The 22776-nt window shown below is 40.8% G+C and overlaps 1 protein-coding gene and 1 long non-coding RNA gene across 6 annotated transcripts in view; one reads left to right on the top strand and one right to left on the bottom strand.

Annotated features, from left to right (window-relative positions):
• LOC310695149 overlaps window positions 1-20662 on the top strand; it is a 62311-nt gene extending 41649 nt beyond the window's left edge. The window contains exons 4-5 of the long non-coding RNA XR_014519950.1: window positions 13885-16134; window positions 17616-20662. This is a non-coding gene — a long non-coding RNA (uncharacterized lncRNA). The remainder of the gene's footprint in view (window positions 1-13884; window positions 16135-17615) is intronic.
• Window positions 18944-22776, bottom strand: part of SBF2 (SET binding factor 2) — a 230333-nt gene continuing 226500 nt past the window's right edge. For all 5 annotated transcript variants that reach the window (XM_083476221.1, XM_083476222.1, XM_083476223.1 and 2 more), the window contains one exon: window positions 18944-21541. In XM_083476221.1, coding sequence (XP_083332347.1) covers window positions 21443-21541 — 99 coding nt within the window. In that variant the 3' untranslated portion in view covers window positions 18944-21442. The remainder of the gene's footprint in view (window positions 21542-22776) is intronic.

Genomic DNA, 22776 nt, shown 5'->3' with positions numbered 1-22776 from the left:
TCTGCTGTGTGCAGATCACAGCCAATCAGAAAAAAATAACTATGGAGAGCAGTTCCCACCCCCATCTCCAAAGGGATTTATTTTATTTTTTTGTAAAAAACAAAATAGCTCACAAATAGGTAAGAAAAATTAAATAGGGCTGGAGGGCTTCGTGGGCCTTTTGCATTTCTCCATTTATATCCTTCTGTTCCCTAATCAGGGCCCATTAAGTAATGTAAACTTATGGGTTGCAGTTGTGGAAAGAGCTGCCCTGCCAATCAGGTGTGTATAGTTGCATCTGGGCCAATTAGGTGCTTGCATTTGCACTCTGTGACTTTTCTGAGTTTGCACTGATGTGTGACGGTTCCCTTATTCTTAGAGCAAGAGGGCTATCGAAGTAGCGGCCAGCAACAGTAAGTGTCTTTATTATATTTTTATTTTGGTTGTAACAATGCCAGACCCAGGAACTTATTGTATTATGAGTAAAAGTGGCTAAGAGGCAGAGCTCAATGTAGGAAGAGGCAAAGGAGGTTGCTCTTCTCTGAAGCGAAAGGGCCAGAGGAGGTGTTGAAGGAAACTGGAAAAAGAGATAAAAGGTTACATTAAACTGGAATACAAAGGAAAGGCATAAGAGAGGAAAGATGTTGTAAGAGGAGGAAGGAAATGTAAAAGCACCAGAAAAGAAGAATGAAAGAAACTGGCAGTGGTTTTTTGGAGTGGGGCGGGGAGGATAAGGTACTAGTAGAGTGGGAAAGACAAATGGGAGAAGAAATGATAGGAAATTAGTAAACCTACTGAGAGACATGTGGTGATGGGAAGAAAAAAGGCTTAATCACATTACCTCCAGAACAAATGTTGGCACTTGTGGAAAACTAAGGTAGGAAATTTGTTTCCATAGCGAAAGCACTATGGGAAAGAATCTAGCTATTTCCAAAGATCAGTAGACAGTGATGTTAGTCAGCTAATTATGCCAAGCTCTGCAGCTGCCACCATTTTGAAACTAGGTCCACACCACCATTTTCTGACTAGTGGGCCTCAGTAACTTCCAGCCACCTTAAGTGGGCCTGAAGATAGAAAATGTGGGAACCTCCACAGTAGAGTTTGTTTGCGTAGCTGTTTGCAGGCTGAGCAGACTTTGTTCCTTTACAGGTTTCTCTTTGCCTGACCCCCAAAAACTCCACTTTAGTATTTTGAATGGAATCTCATGCATGTTTGCTTTGAACTAAGCTCGCTGGGTTAAATGGTGCTTACTCCAGAGACTGTTTAAAGTGGTGCTGGCTGGGGCTGATGGGAGTTTTAGTCCCAGGTTTGGGAATGTTGCCTTTTTCTATACACACCAAGGGTGGCTGTCTTGCAGCCTTCCAAATGTTGTTTGACTCCTACTCCCATCCTCCCCAGCCAGCATGACCCATGGACTACAATTCCCATCATCCCTGACCAAGGCATCTGGAGGCCCACAGGTTATCCAGTATAAATTTATGCTTGCTTATCAGTTCACTGTGACTTGTTCCCAGGAAAGGTGATATAGGACTGCAGTTTTACCCACATTGTAAATTCCCAGTTGCTGGATATTATGTGTGGGAGTGCGCCGTTGCAGTCAGGGCTATTATTATGTTGTGTTCATAAAACACTTTCCATATCCGTTTGTGTACACAGTAGGTCTTGAAATCACATTGGAAGTACATTTCCCCCTCAGAAAAATATGGGCATTGTTGTTTAAGGGTTGCTGGGAGTTCTGACTTTGTGAAAGGCAAACTACAGTGCCCAGAATTCTTTGAGTCAAAGATTGTGCTTTCGAGTTGTAGGGTGTGTGCAGCCTAAGGAGGGTTGGATATAGTCAGATGTGCTTGGCTGTATCCATTTTCTATGGACACAGCCTGTGTTTCTAAAAGCATGGGATGAACTTGCACTGTGGAATCCACCCTTAGGTACAATGGCCTCTGGTACCCTTCATGTATTTTATACTGACTGCCAGCATTTTGAGTTAAGTCAATATATTTGTTTATACTGTTTTCTTCTAAAAACAAAGAGTCTTGTGGTCCTAAAAGACCAACAACATTGTTGTAGTATAAGCTTTTGTGACCTGGACCCTACATCATTAGATATATGATGCATATCCTCATTTGGCATGTCTATATATGGGAATAAAGAAAAAATTATGTAAGCAGTAGGGGCAGAAGGCTAAGAAATGTGAGAAGCAGAGTCAATGTCATTTCTAGGTAGCTTGAACTTGATATATGTAAATTTTGCCCAGAAATGTCAGAGTGCACTGCTTGCATCTCATCGCCTTTTTTGTCGCCTTGTTTACAGTTATGTATTTTACCTCCACACGCATGTACATGTATAATCTGCCAGTACTTGGGGCAGCTGTTGAAGTGAACTCTAGACCATAGCAAATCTACAGGACTGTGACCATAGGACTGTGACTGTGCAAATGTCATAGTGGGACTTATTTCTAAGGAAACATGCATTAAATAATTCTGTTGATCTGTTGCAACAAAGACCAAAAATACTCACATTTCTGGAATGCAGTGACACCTTTTTTATTTTTATGTGTGCCTGGATTTAAGCCTTTTCCCCATTGAATACTGTATGGTGTAGTTCAACGCTTGCTATCTGAAGGACCACTGATTCTTCATCCCTGGTATAGACCTGTGGTGAAGCAAAATGTTTTTTTCATAGAATCATAGAGTTGGAAGGGACCCTGAGGTTCATTTAGTCCAACCCCCTGCAGTGCAGGGAATATGCAGCTGTTCCATACAGGGATCAAGCCTGCAACCTGTGTAGTTAGCACCATGCTCCTTTCAGCACCATGCCGCTGAGCTATCCAGATTGAAGCTCGTGTTTGTTTTATTTTTGTGGATGCCTGAATTTATATCCTGTTCTCACCCCCCTTTTCTGGTTTTGTTTTTTTCTAAGTAAGTTATAATACAACATTTGGAGGACCACAGGTTCTTCATCCCTGGCATAGACCTGAATCACTTTCTATCTTTGTCATGCACAAAATTGTTTATTAAAATTTTGAGTGTATTGGGTCCATATGAGGCAGATTATCTAGATCAATTTCAATCTAGTTTAAAGTCTGGTTATGGGACATAGAATGATTAGGTTGTCTTTGTTGATGAGCTATACCTGTAACTAGACCGGTGGTTCTGGATTAGCTGACTGGGAAGGAGTTTGGAGGGACCAGTTTACATTGGTGCTTGTCTTACTTAGAGGGTTGAGGGACTACAGTTTGATACCATGGTTAATTGAGCTATATGGTGTCCCCCAAGATTACATTCTATGCTAATTAGCACACATATGAAACCATTGGGTGATGTCATTCAGGAGCTTATGGGCTTAGCATCAACAAGATACTCACTTTGCCCCAAAATGGAATGTTGGAAACTTGTTAGTCAATGCTTATACATGGCTTACTGGGAAAATTAGGTCGTTGGGAATTCTTTCAGGAATATGAAATGCATTGAAGGCAGACAAATGAGGTCAGCCCATTTTGGAAACTAGTGGTCGACTTTCACACCATGATGTTTGAAAAGATCATTCCTGAACAAATTGAAAACAAGGGATGGAATTAGACACAGATGGGTTCCACTGACAATGCCAGATAAACTGTATTGTGAACACTTTCACGAGGGACTATTACATAAGATGTGGATTGCTGACAATTTATAGAACAGTCCACTGCATGTTGGTAGAAAATTGATATTTCTGTTAAATAGCATGGAATGAGAAGTGCGTTCACATGTGGCTATATAAGATTAGATGACCAAGACCTCTTAATAGAGCAAGTGAACACTGATTTGTTTGTGATGCTCAGGAAATAAACTGTTTGAAACCCTGGCTTTTGGTCTGTAGCACTCCTTGGGGATCTGATCTGTTCCTCATGCAGATGTTTTGTTGATGACTTCATGCAGGTGCCCCATGAAGAGGAAGTGGGGAGAAATGTAGCTCAGTAAATGCCCAGTTTGGAAGTGGCCTTTGTTCATGTACAGAGTTGAATAATGAGCAAGTGAATTGACACGTGTCCACTGCAGAATAACAAACATTCAGTGCCACAAATGTTAATGGCGGGTACCACTGTGAACACCAAAAGATGCTTGCCCCATAAAGTATCAAGTGCCCCACCATTTCCCAGCCATGCTTCTTTATGAAAGAGAATGTTAGATTTTATGCATTGAAGGTTTTATGTGGTGAATTCCTTCCAACAAGCAACATTTTAGCACCGCAGAAAACCACTGGTGGTATTCAGCTAAGTTTTCCCTCACCGCAGTCCCATTGAAAATAGTGAACATCGTTAGGTCCATCAATTCCAGTAGGTCTACTCTGAGTAAACCTTAGTTGAATACTACCCCAAGTTTCAATATTCTCAGTGTTTCAGCTTATTCAAAATAATGGATTCCTACAAGAAAGTGTTGTCTTAAGTGCATAAATTGTGGGGTTTGTAAAAGAAAAAAAAACACCACCATTCACACTGAAGATGACTGCTGAAGCCAAGGACAGAACATTTTTGTGGTGTCCCATCCCTATGGCTTGACGTTGCTGCGGCTGCTTGGATAACAGACTCATTGGCTTTAGTGACCAATGTAAATAGAAAAAAATGACCCAATAGAGAAACTGTTACAGGAAGTAAGCATAGATGAACCATAGTGAACCCAGGAGGACAGACAGAAGGTTAGATATATTGGCATGTTTGACTTGGGAAATACAACTAGATGCCTTAGTTCTATACGATGCATACTAGACTCATCATAGTTTTGAATTAGAGTCAGCACTTGCTCTCCATTCATTTCCAGCAGTTTTTTGTTTGTTTGTTTTATTGAATTTTACATTATTATTTCCCCCCCGCAATTACATCATAGCAAATAATAACAGATTAAATTTCCCACTTTCCCCTCCCCTCCCCTTGACTTCCCTCAACTTCCCCTTCTGGGTTTTTTTTACATATGAACTTGTCCTGCTTACAATACTATTTGCAGCCATTTTTTGAATATCACTCTCCTCACACACATTCACTCACTTTCTCCTCTCAGGCTTTATAAAACTAGAAGAGTTATGAAATTACCGTATTTTTCCGTGTATAACACTACCCCACGTATAAGACAACCCCTACTTTTGGGAGTCCAAAATTAAGAAATCAGTAGTTTAAAGTTGTTCAGCTTTTGTTGAGCGTTTTTGGAAAACCATTGACAGACGCTGGATGAGATATGGACTGTACCAGGCCTCACTCTGTTCAGTGATATTAGAGCATACAAAAATTCACTACGGTCATACCTTTAGTTTAATAGAATATGCCGCTGGATGCAGTATGTAGTGGGTTTTTTGTGCTTGGGATGTGAGCTGGAGTCCAAAATCAGGAGGACACCACACTGGCAACCAAGGTTCAGGTCTCCACTTGGACGCAAACTTCTCTGAGTGAATGAGCCAGTCACTCTCAGCCTAACCAATCTCACAAGAACATGTATTCCGCCTTGAGGTCCTTGGAGTACAGGTGGGATAGAAGTGTAGTAAAGCAGAGGGTCTGAACAAGAAGAGTCCCAACTACAAACCTCTCTATTTTGAGGAAGGGTATTAAATTTATTGGACCCCGTTTTCAGATTCTTTGTCTCCAGTTTGTTAAAAGCCTCTTCGCTACTCCGTTGCAGTCCTATCTGAAAAGGACTGCTCAAGCTGTTTGCTCCCACTAAAGAGAGCAAAAAGTGCTCTGTGCTTTTGAAGAATTTAATTTTCTCCAAGTGCAATTATGCCCTGAATGACGGAGTATAAAACAGGAATTCGCAGGGGAGTTCCTCTTTTTAAGAGGTAGCTGTTATTTGACATGCTGAGAAAAGTATTACTTTCTGACTAGTATGTTAATCCAGCAGTTTAGCTGTAATAGGAATATTTTGTGATGCAACTTTGGTAATTTCATTAAACGGCATTATGTGAAAAGCCTAATGCCACTCATTTAGGTCATTTGGACAGATAAGTATAGAAAATTAGGTCCATAGGCATTCCCCAAATCATATAGCAATACAGATGCAAGCATGTGATTATACAGTAGATGCTGTAGTGACATCTGCTGTTAACACTTCAGTCTTACTTTGCAGCCCTTGTATACCTGTACAGGGTTTTTGGCTCTCTCTCTATAACTAACTGCATATTGAGTCTCTGCAACTGCATTACAAACCCTTTACCCATTGTCTAAATTAATGCTGCAATCCTATACACATTTACTTGGGAGTAAGTCTCATTGACCTCAGTTGGACTGGCTTCTGGGTAGACATGCAGGATTGTGTAAATGATAGAAGCATATCCTTATCAATCAGTAGCCAGGCTGAGAATGTATTTGTGGAATTTGTTAGATGTTTGTAGGTGGAAAGAGCCACTCTTAAGACATGCTAGGTGCTGTACCAGTTCTCAGTGAGGAAGAAGAAGAGGAGGAGGAGTTTGGATTTGATATCCCGCTTTATCACTCCCCGAAGGATGGATGCATTGAGGTTTGCATATTGTTTTGAGGAAATGCAAATTAGATATATTTGCATTAAAATAAGAATGCAACAAATTTATCCCCATTCACAAGTAGGGAAAGACTCTTCCCGCCCCCCTTTGCCCCCGATCTGTCACAAACTGTATTCATGCAATACATGAACCGCCTTTTTGTCTCTTCTCTTAAAAGTGCTTTATTGAGAACCAATGTTAATTATAAACAATAGGTGAGATCCCACAGGGGGAGGAAAGAAGGTGCAAGTCCCACTTAAGCCAGCAGATGTCCGTTGCGCAAGTGGGGTACTGCAGTTGGCTATCAAGCAACATCAAGAGCATCCCATGGTATAGATATCACAAATGTTACATAGAAGAAAAAAAAGGTGAAAGGAGCTAAACTTGAATAATGAGCTTTATTCATAATGCAGTAATACCTCGGGTTAAGAACTTAATTCGTTCTGGAGGCCCGTTCTTAACCTGAAACTGTTCTTAACCTGAGGTACCACTTTAGCTAATGGGGCCTCCCGCTGCTGCCGCGCTGCTGGAGCACGATTTCTGTTCTCATCCTGAAGCAAAGTTCTTAACCTGAGGTACTATTTCTGGGTTAGCGGAGTCTGTAACCTGAAGCATCTGTAACCTGAAGCGTCTGTAACCCGAGGTACCACTGTACATTCAGATAACCATGACTCATGGGATACTCAGGGATACTCATCAAATACTCGCATGTACGTAATTCTTAGCTGTCATGATGGTCACCAGGGTGGAGTGGGGTCCTCCATGCATGCATCTTGCAGGACTTTATCTGCTGCTTGTTCGATTATGTCTTTGTGATTGTACTTTCAGCATATTTCGTTAGGCTTCTTGAGTCATTTGAGTCTTGAGCTAGAAGGGCAGAAGTGCCCTCCTCTTGCTGTTACTGTCTCTGATCTCAAAGCTTCAACCTCCTGTTGATGTAGAGAACAAGTCATTCCTTTTTCTTCAGCTTTTATTGCATTTTTTTGAAGTTTTGCAATCAGTGTTCTGTCTTTTGCAGTATCTATATCTATAGATAAACATATAGTTTTTGAAATGCTACTGTTGTAATAATTTTGATGTAATTCAGATTTCAGGGTTCAATGTGTTGAAATATCGCATTGAAAGATGGATCACTCTCTTACCACATAACTACCACGGAGGAGAAACTCACCTTTAGCTGTTTTGCAATGCAGTGGTAGCCATTTCTTGTTTTAACAGCTTTGTACATTCTCTCCTGTACCATTGTGAGGCCTTTTGTTGAAGACAGCATCGGTTTGAAGTGTGGGTGGGGAGTAGATTTGGAACATGTTGCCTGCACCCAGAGGCATTTGTTTTCAGGGTGGTGGATGTGCAATTCAGGCCACTGGCGGGCCAAACTGAGAATGTCTGACTGCCTTAACCCAGAGCCCCCGGGTTGTAGCTGTCTCTTGGGCCAGGCCTCTCATTCACCCTATTTGCAATCTCTTTCCCAAGTTTTTTGGCCTCTGCCCCTTTCCTCGGAGCGGAACAGCTTCTTGTTTTGTTTTGCCTTATTTTGGCAAGTCCTTCTATGTAGGCTTATGTGCATTTCCAGTTTTCCAATAAAAAGGCTAATGTGCTCAGTTATATTTTAAACCTTTTGGGGAGTCTGGGGTGGGAAGGAGACAAGAAGCACTATTGTCATGCAGGAATTTCATGATGTAGATTGTTTGGTTGCATGTCCTCCTCATTCTCCGCCACCGCCTCTCACCAGTTACATAACAAGTCGTGTTCTCGGCTTGTTGTGAAGAATTTTGTGTCCACAGAGAGGCACATGGAGGACCAGAATGTGCAGCAACATGGTAAACAACAGCTGCAGGGGCTCTATGGCATGCATTGATCTTGGACTCAAGTACCGAAAGACTGTATTACTTCTAGGAAGAGAAAATTTGAGGAGTGGGTGGGCTTTGTCTAAGGTGAGCATAAAACTTGGGGAGAATTGGTGAGGTTGATTTAAGTATATTGATTTTTACCTTGCAGAAATATTCATATATTTTAAGATGCTTCTACATAAAGGGGGACTTATTCAACTACATCATACTACATTGTAAAATGTAGGCTATAGATCTGCTGGATCTTTCGGAATCCATCCTTAACTAGTCTAACAGTATAAACCCAAGTCCATGAATTATACATTGTAGAACATGAAATTGCACAATGAACCCTAAATGGTGGTGGGTGAAAGATAAAAACAAATTTAATAAATTTGCTGAATGTAGAGCATTTTTACCCAGAAAAGTAGCATTATTTTGCCATTTAAATTTGTTGGCATGAATGAATAATGTTTGGCGATTCATGCTCTGGTAACTTCCAGGTTAAGCTACTCTAATGCGGTCACATTTGCAGGTTGTCCACAACATGGCTGCTAAGTGCAAGCACATATTTTGTCAGTGTTGAAACCACTGCACTACTCTCCTAGTTCATTTTATTTTAAAGTTTTCGAAGCTGTTTTATAGGACAGCGTCATTTTTAGGCAGCTTACAACATAATAAATACATTATATTTTTGAGGAAAATATTGGTGCTTAACTTTAAAGCTCTATACATCCTCATTGGTACCTGAAAACTTGGGGATTTGAACATGAACCTACTCATGCTCTCGGGTAATATTTGAAGGCCTCCATCCAAGTGCCCCTGTCAGCTGAGAGCAGCTTTCTTGGTTTTGGCATTCTGTTTATGGAAGAGTCACCTCAGTTATCTTTCTGGCACTTTTAATTTCTTCCTTTCTTTTTTAAAAATATTTTTATTAGGAATTTCAAAATAACAATCAAACAAAAATACATCATCCTCATTCCCCCCCATTTCCCCTCCCCCTCCCCAAAAAGAAAGAAAGAAAGTAAACCCTCCCTCCCACCCACCCCCAGACTACCCCCAACTCCTCTCTCTGGTTTTTTAGCACATGTTGTTCTCTGCATGTTATAAAATTGTAAAGATCCTTAAGTTATCTATCTATATATGTTATCAATAAAAGGTTTGTGTATGTTTATTCAAAACCTGCCAAGGAGTCCAATTCATTTTGTTGTTTCTTTAAGTACTTTGTGAAAGGTTTCCACTCTTCTTTAAAGTCACAGTCATCTTTGTCATGTAGTTTGTGTGTCAGTTTCGCCAGTTCTGCGTAATCCATCAATTTTTCTTGCCACATTTCTTTAGTTGGGATTTCCTCGTTCTTCCATCCTTGTGCTATTAAGACTCTTGCTGCTGTTGTCGCATACATTAAGATGTTTTTCAATTTCTTTGGCAGGTCTTTCCCTATAATCCCTAACAAAAATGCTTCAGGTTTTTTTACAAATGTTAATTGGAACGTTTTCTTCAATTCATGGTATATCATTTCCCAATTTTTTAAAATCTTACTACAATCCCACCACATATGGTAAAAAGTCCCTTCTTTTTCCTTACATTTCCAGCATATCTTTGAAGCAGTTTTGTACATTCTTCTTATCTGCACTGGTGTTATGTACCATCTATACATCATTTTCATATAATTTTCTTTCAGCACAGAACAGTCTGTAAATTGTAAATCAATTTTCCACCACCTTTCCCAGTCTTCCAGCATTATTATGACCTATATCTTGTGCTCATTTAATCATAACTGATTTCACCTCTTCATATTTTGTTTCCCATTCTAGCAGAATGTTGTATGCACCTTTCAACAGCTTCACTTTCCCTTCTACAACTTCCTTTTGAAATCTGGATGTTGTATAACTAAATCCTTTCTTATTGTCTTCTTTGTATATTTCATGTAATTGTCGATAGTGTAACCAACTCTGTAAATGGTCTTTTATTTCATCATATTCTCTTAATTTCCATTTTCCTTCTTGATCCTTTAGCAAATCAGCATATGTAAGCCATTTTCTTTTCTTTCCAAGTGGTTTGAGCAGGAAAGCTTCACGTGGTGAAAGCCACCAAGGGGTCTTCTTTTCTAACAGAGGCACTTTTAATTTCTAACCCATAATGGAACTGTTTCAGTTAAGAACACAGGAAGCTGCCTTATAGTGAGTCAGACCTTAGGTCCATCAAGCTCCATATTGTCTGCACTGACAGGCAGCAGCATCCTTTCAGGGTTTCAGGCAGAGAGTGATCTTTTACATACAGGCCACATGCTCTGCCCCTGAGCCACAACCCTTTCCCTTAAGGGAACTGATGCTTTTATCCTGCTGTTTATTTGCTAATGTTGTATTTTTGAAATCTGTTGTATTTTTGCACACTCTTGTTTTTAGTAGATTTAGGAAAGCCACCCTGAAATAATTTTTGCATCGAATGAGGGGGTATGTACGTATATAAAATAAGTAAATCATGATCTGTATTCTGGTGCACATTTAGCTCTGCAGCAATTAAAACCTGGAAAATCTATTAGTGTGAGCATTACAAACTGAAGTTTATTGAATGACAACCATACTGTGTGCACCAAACACACTCTGCAAATTAATAGGCTTGTCCTAAAATCACAAAGTAGTCCAGCTGAGGGCTAACACACAAACGTTTATGCTGGAGGAGCTGCTGTAGCAACTGCACGTTGCATTTAGAGATTGTGCTTTGACCTTTGGGGCATGTTGACTTTGTTAATATACCACATGGAGTGGTCAAGGACATGCCTTTTACACACTGTTGCAGAACTAGCTTAACTTTGTTCCTGGCTCCGCTTCATCTTCCTCAATGGCAACTTTTCAGGCTGCTGTACACATCCCTACCACAAAAGGAGAGAAGGCCGGCACTTTATCATGTACTACAAGTCTGTAGAATCAATTTACTTGGATAATGTTTTTTGGAAAAAATTGGATTCAGGCACTGGAGGAAGGGATCAGCTGCTTTGAAGAGAATTTGGAATTTTACTATTGAAAGATATCTCATCAAATAAAGACCAAGGGAACTAGAAGATGCCCTGGCTCACTACTCACCCACCAAGGTTTGGAAATAGACTGCTTGAAACCGTGTGACAACAAGTGGTAGCTGTGACAGGTCACATGCTTATGCATCCGGAACTTTAAAAGCAACCTGATCTGCTATTTTGTCCCAATTTAGAATGTAATCCTTCTGTTTATTTTTTTAGTTTATTGGAGGTTCATTGCAGGGTCTTTCAATTGTAAAATTCCAAATACGGATGTTTCGGTATTATCTTCAAGCGCAGGTCAAAGTATGCAGCAGTGCTTTACAGCTGGTGTTTGTCTAAGGAAGGTGGAGCTATGTTCTGCACAGAAAAGTTGGAAGAAACTTACAAAAATAAAGCCTGGGCTGAAAAATACAGAAAGTAGGAAAGCCATAATTTGTGCAATTATAAAACTAATAGTAAAAAGGATCTCAAGAAAATCTCTGGATCCAGATCTGTCAAACATGCAAGATCTTATGCAACTCCAGAAAAATAAGTTGATTCAAACCTTCTTGTATATATCTTAACACACCCACACAAGGTTGTGAATTAGCAAAGCAAAAGTGGTAGTTTATTCCTGATTAATGTAGCAATGTTTGCCAAGAGAGCTTCCCATAAAACAACATGTCAGACATCATACATGGTTTTTGTTCCTGTTGCCCCCTTGCTTTCCCAGTGTCCTTGCATGGCACTTCGCTTGCTGGGGCCAGAAGTTGTCCTAAAATAAAGACCATCTGCCATAGGACGCTACTAGCTGTGCTGTTTGACATAATTAAAGAAAGATGTGTTTTAGGCCTGGTTCAGATGTAAAGCCTGGGGGAAAATTTTCTTAAGTAATTTTTATTTGCGTTTTTACATACAGTTCAAAAAGTAAAGCTTAAAAGGAGAAAATTGAAAACAAAACTAGGGCACGACACAAAACAAATGTATTGCTCTGCTTTCCTTTGGACCACACCAGCAAGGCCAGGGCATGGGTCTCGTTGTCTGGGCAGCCCAGGACTTCCACACACACTATCCAGGCTTGTGTCCCGGGAGGGCACTTTATTGCTGCTAATGCAGCCGTTTGGGTGGAGGTGTATTCGTTGACTCACGAGACAGAAGATGCCAACATTTTAGACACGGAGGCTTTCCTCAGTGTTCTGCAGGAGATACCCCAAAGAGGGAAGATATTTGGCAGGAGGAAAATCAGCCTTGATGGGATGATGTTTGTATCACTCAGGTTGGCTGTCTGGCTCAGCCAGGAGGGCCGAGTGGAGAGATGCCTCTGCTCAGTCCAGCCCCTACTCCCAAGTTTGGCATAAAGTGGGGGAGCAGGGAGTGGATTGCTCTGCTCTTCTCTAAAAAATAAATGTGATTGTAGGTAGATTCTGCATTACTGTTCATATTTTAGGTTCATACTTTAAACAAGTAATCATTTTAAAAAGATTTAAAATAGTCCATTAAAACAATTCCCTATTGGCCCAGCCTGCATCTGCTAAATGCCAGCCTCAGATATGTTCCATCCACAGTGTCAAAATACAGTCCTTTCTAAGTGACACTATATCTAAATATTAGCCAAAATTATTTGGCAGTCTGTTTGCTAGCCACATAAATAAAGCTTTTATGTAATAATATCATGTAACGCAGGGAAAAGAATGCAAAGCAGAGAAGGATGATTCAACTAGGGCAAAGGTAAAAATGGTTGAAGTTCACCAAGTGAAAGTGGGGTTTAATATTTGCAAAAGGATCCAGATAAATATGTTGTACTGCACCATCACACAGTGGCAGTTACAAAAATGGACTTTAACCATCTGTAATGTTCTCATATGGATGCAATATTAGGAATCATGCACATTGGTGGGTTGAACATGGCAATATCGTGTTGCTGCTTAAGAATGTAGTTACAGAACTAGACTTTAGATCATATGGGAGCCAAATGTTTGGAAAGAAATCATGTGGCAGCAGGCCAGGTAGAAGGTGTGATAGTTATTCCTGGAATGAACAGGGATTTATTTATTTATTTTAAATTCCAGCTCAGCATTTCAACTTTCTGAAGTGACCATTTGGTAGCCATAAAGAGCCAAAACGCTTGCATGATAGCAGATATGAAAAATAAGAACACTGTGTGCAGTCACTTGCATTCAGCCCAAGGACACTTAAAGATCAAATAAAGATAACTGCCTGGCTATGATGGGTTGTACGTATTGGAATGTTAATAATGAAATCACTATACTAACAAAGTATGAGAAAATTACATGCATAGATGGTGATGCTAAACTTTATCATAAACCACTTTCCCCACATCTGTTAACTTTTTGCATTTAGTGTACTTTGATTCACAGATTTAGGATGCTGTAGGTCTGCAAATTAATTACTGACAATCCTGTGCTTGAGATAGGAAGAGGAAATCGATTAGTATGACACACATAGTATAATGATGCACAGTTATTTTATTCCAGCTGGAAAATGGAGACGGTGAAGCAAAATAAGTGAAATGTCATTGTAAATAATGTATTGATGTTGTCGCAGTAGCATGCTAAGCCAGTATCGGGGCCTATTTTGCAGGTCTTAGACCAGCACATGCACAATGACTTGGAGCTGAAGATGTGATCTGACAACAGGCTTTGCAACTGAAGAGATACAAGGTGAGACAAACACTCTTTCTGTATTGTTATATCTGCAAAGTGCAATTTACACATGAGATAAATTCAAACAAACTCATTAGCTTTTGCTTCTATAGCAATAATTTCACATATCCAGGTAGCACATTTCCATTCTAACGTCGTTGCCCCTAATTTGTGCTTCCTAATTAGCACCTATGGGACACGGGTGGCGCTGTGGGTTAAACCACAGAGTCTAGGGCTTGCCAATCAGAAGGTTGGCGGTTCGAATCCCCACAACGGGGTTAGCTCCCATTGCTCGGTCCCTGCTCCTGCCAACCTAGCAGTTCGAAGGCACGTCAAAGTGCAATTAGATAGATAGGTTCCGCTCCGGCGGGAAGGGAAATGGTGTTTCCATGTGCTGCTCTGGTTCGCCAGAAGCGACTTAGTCATGTTGGCCACATGACCCACAAGCTGTACGCCGGCTCCCTTGGCAAATAAAGCGAGATGAGCGCCGCAACCCCAGAGTCATCAGCGAATGGACTTAAGGGTCAGGGGTCCCTTTACCTTTTAATTAGCACCTGCTTTTCCAGCTGTTTTTCAAAGTTGCCCGTTTTATATTTGCTCTCCTTCCTTCTCAGTCTCCTATTTTCATTCCTGTTTTTAGTTCTCTCACTCTTTCATATTCATTTTAGTATGTTCTAATTCCGGATGTACCTTTTAAATTAAAAAAACATTTTTTCTGTGCAGCGATTAGGGCTAGGATGTATATCAGAAGGGCTTAAACAGCACAGTTAAACTCACCTGAATACTGAACGGAATCACTCACACAAATGGCTTATTATGCAGAGCTAGTTCATAGTTCTCTCTCATGTGTGAAATGGGCTTTACAGTACTTTGCAGTTTGCCATCCTTTTTTAAAAGAAACACTAGTTGTGTATGTGCCCTCCAAAGATGTGCATGTGTGAGAGAGAAATTTCTGTGGAATTGTGATGTAGCAGGATGCTGCAAGTGAGAAGAAAAATCAAGAAAGCCAGTTATACACAGAAACATAATAATCCTCCCCCCAAAAAAAACCTAATGCTGGAAGGGACAGGACAATATTTATTTTTTGTTTTATGTAAAAGCATTTATAAACAATTTAATACTATTTAAAATCTCAAAGTGGTGTACAACACAAAAACAATAAACAATATCATTAAAACAACAATACAATATAAAACAGTATAATAAAAGTATTTTAAAACAAAAGAAAGAATTAGGGATCCACAGCAACACAATGCCACCAACTCCTAACTCACTGAGACAGTCCAGGAGGATGCCATGATCAGTGTATTGAAAGCCACTGAGAGATAAGCAGTGTATTTTTATGTTGTGCAACAAACATAAAACAGGGTTTTCCATCCAAGGCCTATTTTGTCTCAAAGCTGGTCTTGAACCCAAACTGAAATGGGTCAAGATAATCAGCTTCCTTCAGGAGTGTCTGCAGCTGGATTGCTGCTATTCCATAGTAAAATGAAGGTCTTAGCAGGATTGCGGGCTCTGACTTCTGGAAAATCCCCCAAAGCATTAATAAATTCTTCTAATTCCACAAGTCTTTGGCAGTGGACACTATGAAGGACCCATTTACCACTGTAGGAGGAAAACACGATGTAAGACCAAACGTAACCATGTCTGACCAGGACAACGGTCAATTCAAACCTCTCCCTCCCCACCCATATTCAGACTGCCACCCCTCACACCCTGAGGTAAAGACCAAATCAGGGTATGTATGCGACATCCTATGCATTGGGCTGCTGACAACTTTGAACAGCCCTGTGGATTTCACTGAGAACATGAAGTTTTGATCTTACCCTACACTTGATAGAACTATTGAGCTACCAGAACCGGTGCCATGGAATTCTCCCAACACCACACCTTGAGGCTACCAAAGTACAGGCCTTCATAGCCCAGCCCAGGATGGAAAGGCTTCCTGGTGAACAAGACGCAAACTCTATGGGCCACAGAGACTCCCCTTCTCTGGACCTCCAAACAAGGTGGATGCTGCACCAGATATCTGTTAAACCTTGCATCAAATCCACTCTGCCCAACTCACCCAGGTCTCAGTAATACAGGCTAGACAGGTTCCTTCATTCGTAATCAAACTAAACAGTAGCACCAACTCAGTTGGCCACCAGGTGCCTGTAATGAATGGCCTGTGTAGTCATCTAGATCAGTGTTTCCCAACCGGTGTTCCGCGGCACACTAGTGTGCCGCCGGACGTTGCCTAGTGTGCCGTGGGAGGGAGGCGGGCGAGTCGGGCTAATCCTCCGACGAGCTCCACCTCCAGACCCATTGCTCAAATCCTTTAACCCAGGAGGGCGGGGGGGGGGGTAGAAAGAGAAAAAAGAAAGGGTGGAAAAAAAGAAGGGGAAGAGAAAATATTTTTTTAAAAAAAGGAAAGAGAGGGAAAAAAGCGAGGGATGGAGGAAGGGGAATAAACAGAAGGGGAGGACAATGAAGAGGGGCGGGGCTTGGCAGGCAGCAGATAACTGGGGAGGGGGGCGCGGCTGGCGGCGGCTCAAGGCAGGAAGGGAGGAGCTGCCTCGCGGAGAGTCTTGGGCTGCAGAGATTTCCCGTTCAGGAGCGCGGGAGGCCACGTCGTGGATGGGAATCTCCTCCTCCTCCAGGAGAGAGGGTGGTCCGCCCCACCGAGTCAGGACTGCTCAAGCGTGGGAGCCTATAGTTAGAGCTCAGCTCCTTTTCTTGCCTTCCCCGCCCCCCCACGGAGCACATTTTCCTCGCCCCCCCAACCCCCGCATGTAGAATAGAAGCCCTCCAGCCTCCACGGTGCACAAACTCTCCCCTCTGCAACGAAGCGCTTTGTTGCATATCTTTGGTGAGGTTTTTAGGCAGTCTTGGTGCACCTTAAATCAGCGCTAATTGCGCCTGGACGCAGTATTTACTTCCGAGTAGGCTCCCTTCTCTCCCCCCCCCCCCGGTAGCACCTGACGTTGCTATTCGTATCATCAGGTTTGTTTGTTGATAATTTAATTGTTTTAAAAGCATCATGCTAAAGAGCTCTCTCCCACCCCCAGACCCTTGGGCAAAACAGAAACACACACATACACAAACACAGAGATTGAGCCCTGCAGGTTTTATGAAATGAATGGATTCTGAATGCCTGTTTCAGTGGCTTGTCCGCCTTAGGCTGCTGGGCCAGACACCTGTTACACGGTGCAGTCCGTAAGCTGTGAGCGCTGCTACCTGCCGCCGAGACCATGTAACGACAGTCTTGAAAGACCTACATTGGCTCCCAGTACCTTTCCGAGCACAATTCAAAGTGTTGGTGCTGACCTTTAAAGCCCTAAGCGGTTTCGGTCCAGTATACCTGAAGTAGCGTCTCCGCCACCATCGTTCAGCCCAGACACTGAGATCCAGTGCCAAGGGCCTTCTGGCAATTCCCTCACTGTGAAAAGTGAGGTTACAGGGAACCAGGCAGAGGGCCTTCTCGGTAGTGGCGCCCGCCCTGTGGAATGCCCTCCCATCAGACATCAAAGAGATAACCATTACCTTCTATGCTGTTACTATTTTTTTATTTTTTTTTACATAAGTAAAAAGTGACCTTTCCCCATCTGGCATGGTGGTGTGCCTCGAGATTTTTTTCATGAAACAAGTGTGCCTTTGCCCAAAAAAGGTTGGGAAACACTGATCTAGATCACCCATACACCCAATGGCCCCCCTACCTGTGGTCACTTGTATAGGGTCACCATCAGTCTCCTCTCCTCTACTGTGTCTCACATCTCAACTCATACACATTCGCTTCCAAATCTCAGGACCCTGAATAAGAAGCTCCCAACACAATTGCCCAACAGATCATATTGCCACCGACCATATATCTTGTGGATGTGTCCATGAATGGCTGCTATGCTCTTATCAGGTCACCATTTCCCAGCACTCTGCCTCTCAATCAAAATCCTGGGTTAGGCCTTGCACCCAGGAATCAACCCAATCAACAAGTCAAACCAACCAGGTAATCATTAGTTTGAGGACGACCCTACAAGAATCCCTGTGGAGCTGATGATTAAGGCAGATAAAGGTGCCTGCTATTAGGAACTGCCAAGTCAGGGCTGGCTGGCCATCCTAGGAAACCAAACCTCTTTGCAGAGCCAAACTGCCCTGCAAGAACATCACAGGTCAAAGTGACAAGCAAGCAGCAGATGTGGAGGAGATGGTCTGAGTGTCTTCTGCATCTGCTGCTACGGGTGACTACTCAAAATTATGTTATCTACATTAAATTTAATATCTGGGATGTGAAAGATTGTGAAACATTTGAACATTAGGAAAATAACAAAACAAGTACAAAGGTTACCACCATAAGATGCTTATATTGCATGCAAAGCAACCCAAGAATAGTGCACTATCTGAATAGAAAATGTCACCAGTTTATGGGCTATATAATTTACTTGCTCTATTTTTTATCATAGAAATTTCACAAAATCTTGCTGTTGGCAGCTATGCCCTAAATTACAGTGTGTTTTGGGGAACATTTAAAGATAAACTGGAGGGCATACTTAGAATAATTTTTTTGATGAAGTGTTAATACTCAATGAAAAGGCCTCCTAAACCAACTATTTTCCTGTAGACAACGGAAAATGCCAGATGTCTAAGCCTTCCTATGGCAGTTCTGGTGCTAAAAGGCTCAAGTAATCAACTGTTGTTGAACATGCCATTTGTATATTGTATCCATATTCATGTTGCATGTGGATTATTATTTTTTGTATTCACTTAATACAGAAGCACAACTTTTCTAAGTAAGTAATAATAGTGAAATATTACTGGCCGCCTGTAGTATTAATGGAATGTTGTGAGTTTAATAATGATAAAACACACTTAAGAACAAGTCTTTTCCACATACAAGATGGCACTTGCCTGTATAAAAATATGAATTTTATTACAGGGTTATTTGGAATATAATTTAACTGTACAGTTATATCAGGCAAGGTATTTATTGTATACCACTCAGTAGAGGAAAGAAGGGATGCTTTCTTAAGAAGTATCTTTATTACAAGTTGGTTAGCATATACTAGTTATGTAACATACATAAAATAATTAAAATTGGCTAGTTACAACCATAGAAGTAGTGTACATTTTAAACAACTATAGAACAGAATAATTATACAAAGTACATATAAAAGTACTTCATATACAAAGAAAAATACATGAATGTGCAAACACCATTTTTCATAGGTGGTGGTTATTGGCTGAAAATGCTAGAAAAATCCTTCATTCCTGTTTGTTTTTGGGATTCCAATGTATTTAAAACAGATGTATTTCCTAGTCTGAGTACAATGTGAAATCTGTATTCACTATTTACTTTAAAAAATATAGAAAAAGTAGTGGTTTTTTTAAAAAAAGGTAAACAATTTCAGTAACTGAAATTCTATAAATGAAGTCAGTTTGGTTAGTTGGTAGTGACCCAGTTCACATGAGATTGTAAACCATGGTTTGATGTTAGAATGAAAAGCCACAATGAGCCTTGGGCTAATATGCTCCCTTCCTCACCTCTAGCACACTTGTGATGAGCAGAATGAAAGCTCCCTCTTCCCTTTTATATCAACCACATTTGAATATTCTGTCCAATTCCTAAACTGTACCTGCTATTAACTATCGTTAGTGAAAATACCCCAGCTTTGTAAAATATGGGTTCAAATTGCCTTGTTTTTACTAATTACAGTTAAGACCAGTCATCCCCAAACTCAGCCCTCCAGATGTTTTGGGACTACAACTCTCATCATCTCTAGCTAACAGGACCCGTGGTCAGGGATGATGGGAATTGTAGTCCCAAAACATCTGGAGGGCTGAGTTTGGGGATGACTGGTTAAGACTAAACAGTTTGAGTGGGAAGCTTTTGAGCTGTTCCTCTTTGCTGCACCAGAAGAGGAGGGAATAGCATGCAAGCCCAACACTCGCTGGTTTGTCATTGTTACACTTGACCATAGTTTAGCATGACATGTGAATGTAGCCATTAAGTTACAAGCAACATTACTAAACACTAGAAAATACTGACCAGTATGTACAAACGCTGACATATTAGCTTGATATTTAAACATATTAGTACTTAAAACAAAAACATGACATGTTAGCTATCTAGAGACTCCACACTCAAAGTCATCACAGATTGCACCAAGTCAAACTTGTTATTAATTTTGGACTGTAAAAAAACCAACAACATTCCTCAAAGATTTTTAAGATGAACAAACACAATGTTAGCAAATGTAAAAAATCTAAAAACATTCTTCCAATTCATGTGCAAAAATGTTTTTAAAGTATCAAATCACACCATATTATGCCCAATTATGTACATATTCTTTATCTGTAATCACTGTTATCTAGCTAGCATTCTGCTATAAATAATTTACCTCTATCCTTCAAATGTCTGCTTTCAAGGATTTCAGTGCAAGTGTTTGTTTTGTTTAGTGCATTTATCATTGTGTTATTTCATTTTACAACGAGCAGAACAGCACATAAATTAATATACAACTTTTTATATTTCTTAGGCTTTTCTCCCAAGTGATTTGTAGAAGGTTTTGACCTTTGTCAGTTTTATTGTTGTCTTCATTTATCTACTGCCACAGGTAAAGCGAATGTAAATAAAAAATGATGTATCCTTCAACTATCTAGATATATCTGGAGACAAAAATATCAGGAAAGAAACCTTTCTTAAACTTTTTTTGGTGTCTAGAATAAATGCCTTAAGACTCTGTCATGCATATTTATTGGTTTCCAAACCATGGTTACAGGGCTAGAGGATAGCCTGCACAATCCATTCTTTCCATCCCCTCTGGGTAATCTTTTGGGAAGTGCAGCAGCTCAGAGGGTTGGAGAAGTCTCCTGACAAATGTGGGCTGTGTTGTGTTGGGTGGTAGTGGGGAGGGGAAAATTACCTGAAATTTGGTTGAGGAACCTTGCATGAGCCTGATTATAGACACTTCCCCCTTCCCACTATATAGCCCTGTACAACCACAACCAACATTTTTCAGGAGGGTCCCGTAGCCTCCCGGAAAGGCTTTTCAGAAGAAAAAAATAGTTGTGCAAACTGTATTTTGTTTATGCACCTGTGGGATACAATTCTTAATGGGTCTTGAAGATTTTAATAATGCTGTATAAGATTTACTAGCCTGATAATTGACTCCCTTGCTGAAACACTGGAAAATAGAGGGTTATTTGGAAGAAACTGTTCACAAATAGCAAGTCTGAGATAACAGCATATCCCAGTACAAAGCAGCCTGGTTATCAGGCCTGCAATTCTATTGAAGAGAACCATTTTGCAGGCAGAGAAGTTAATTGATTTTGAGTGTTTTCCATATGGAGAGTCATAATACAGGCTATATGGTTAAGGAAAGGCGATGTTTTGAGTATTTATGGCTGAAATATAAGGCTGCTTGATCTGCAATAACAAATCTTCTCATAATCCAAAGTGATTTTATTTTGCATATGGAATCATTTCCTTTTTGCTGTTGGCAGCAAAGCAAAATTCCTAATTATGCATCTGAAATACAGCTCTGTATTCGGTCCATCCACTGCTGGGCACTTTGTGCATCTTGGGCACAGAAATTATATACACGTTTACTTGTCTTCAGCTGCAAAATGAAAAGTAAAGATAAGAAAATTGTGTCCTTAAAATGCATTCAATTTCCATACTTTCTTAAGCATAATTTTAGCGTTTATTGTGGCCAAATTATACTTTGTGCAGCACACATTAATTTGGTGTTTGTAGATCACATGTCTTTCAGTGATAAATTGTAATTTTTGACAGGAGGACCCACTTGAGGAACTACTGCCAGCTCATGGTTCCCATTTCCCCTTCAGACATTAGAAGGTTTACCAAGACAGACAGCAAACTTGCCTCCTTCAGGGTGTTTAAATTTGACATCTTAGATATTCTGGAAATATATGAATTGTCTTTCTTAAAGAGAATAAAACACACAGTCTTTAATAATGGCTAGAATTGATACTTCTTGAGATATTGTATTGTTTGTATTTCATCTTCCGAGGAAAAGTTGGGCTGGCAACTTGAAAATCCTACATACTAAGTAATAACCCTCAAAATGTTACTTTTTGTTTCATTCCAATATATATATAAAGTTGTCAATTTTGGTTACAGAGGAGTTCCATGCATTTGGGCTGACAATGGCTTCCAAACAAGATACGGTGGTACCTTGGTTCCTGAACAAAATCCGTGTTGCATGTTTGGGTTCCAAAAAACATTCGGAAATGGACCAATTACTTCTGGGTTTTCGGCGTTTGAGAACCAAAATGTATGACAACAAAGCTGTTCAGGAACCGAGGTTCCACTGTACAGGCATTGTATGAACACTTGTGAACATTATTCCTATGGGCTCTTTTCTTCCTCAAAGAAGGTTTGGGAGGATTGCAGAAATCCAGCATATCATGCTTGTGACACATTACAGTGGTGCCTCGCAAGACAAAATTAATTCGTTCTGCAAGTCTCTTCGTCTTGCGAGTTTTTCGTCTTGCGATGCACGGTTTCCCATAGGAATGCATTGAAAATCAATTAATGCGTTCCTATGGAGACCGCCTTCAGACCAGGTCTGGGGACAGTCTGTCCCCGACCTCTTCTGAAGGCTGGGGGGGGGGTGGACAAGGGCTTTTCTTCCCACCCCCAGCATTTTAAAAAACCCTGGGACAGCGGAGGACTTCTCCGCTGTCCGGGGCGATCTTAAAATGCTGGCGGGCGGCATTTTAAAATCGCCCCGGGACAGCGGAGGACTTCTCCACTGTCCGGGGCAATTTAAAAGCCCCTGGGAAGGCAGGCAGGGGGGACAAAGACTTTTGCCCCCCGCCAGCCTTCAGA

Source organism: Podarcis liolepis, assembly GCF_965112155.1.
Source record: "Podarcis liolepis genome assembly, chromosome: 1".
Taxonomy (NCBI): Eukaryota; Metazoa; Chordata; class Lepidosauria; order Squamata; family Lacertidae; genus Podarcis; species Podarcis liolepis.
The sequence above is the reverse complement of the archived record's forward strand: the minus strand, read 5'-3'. Positions and strand labels throughout refer to the sequence as shown.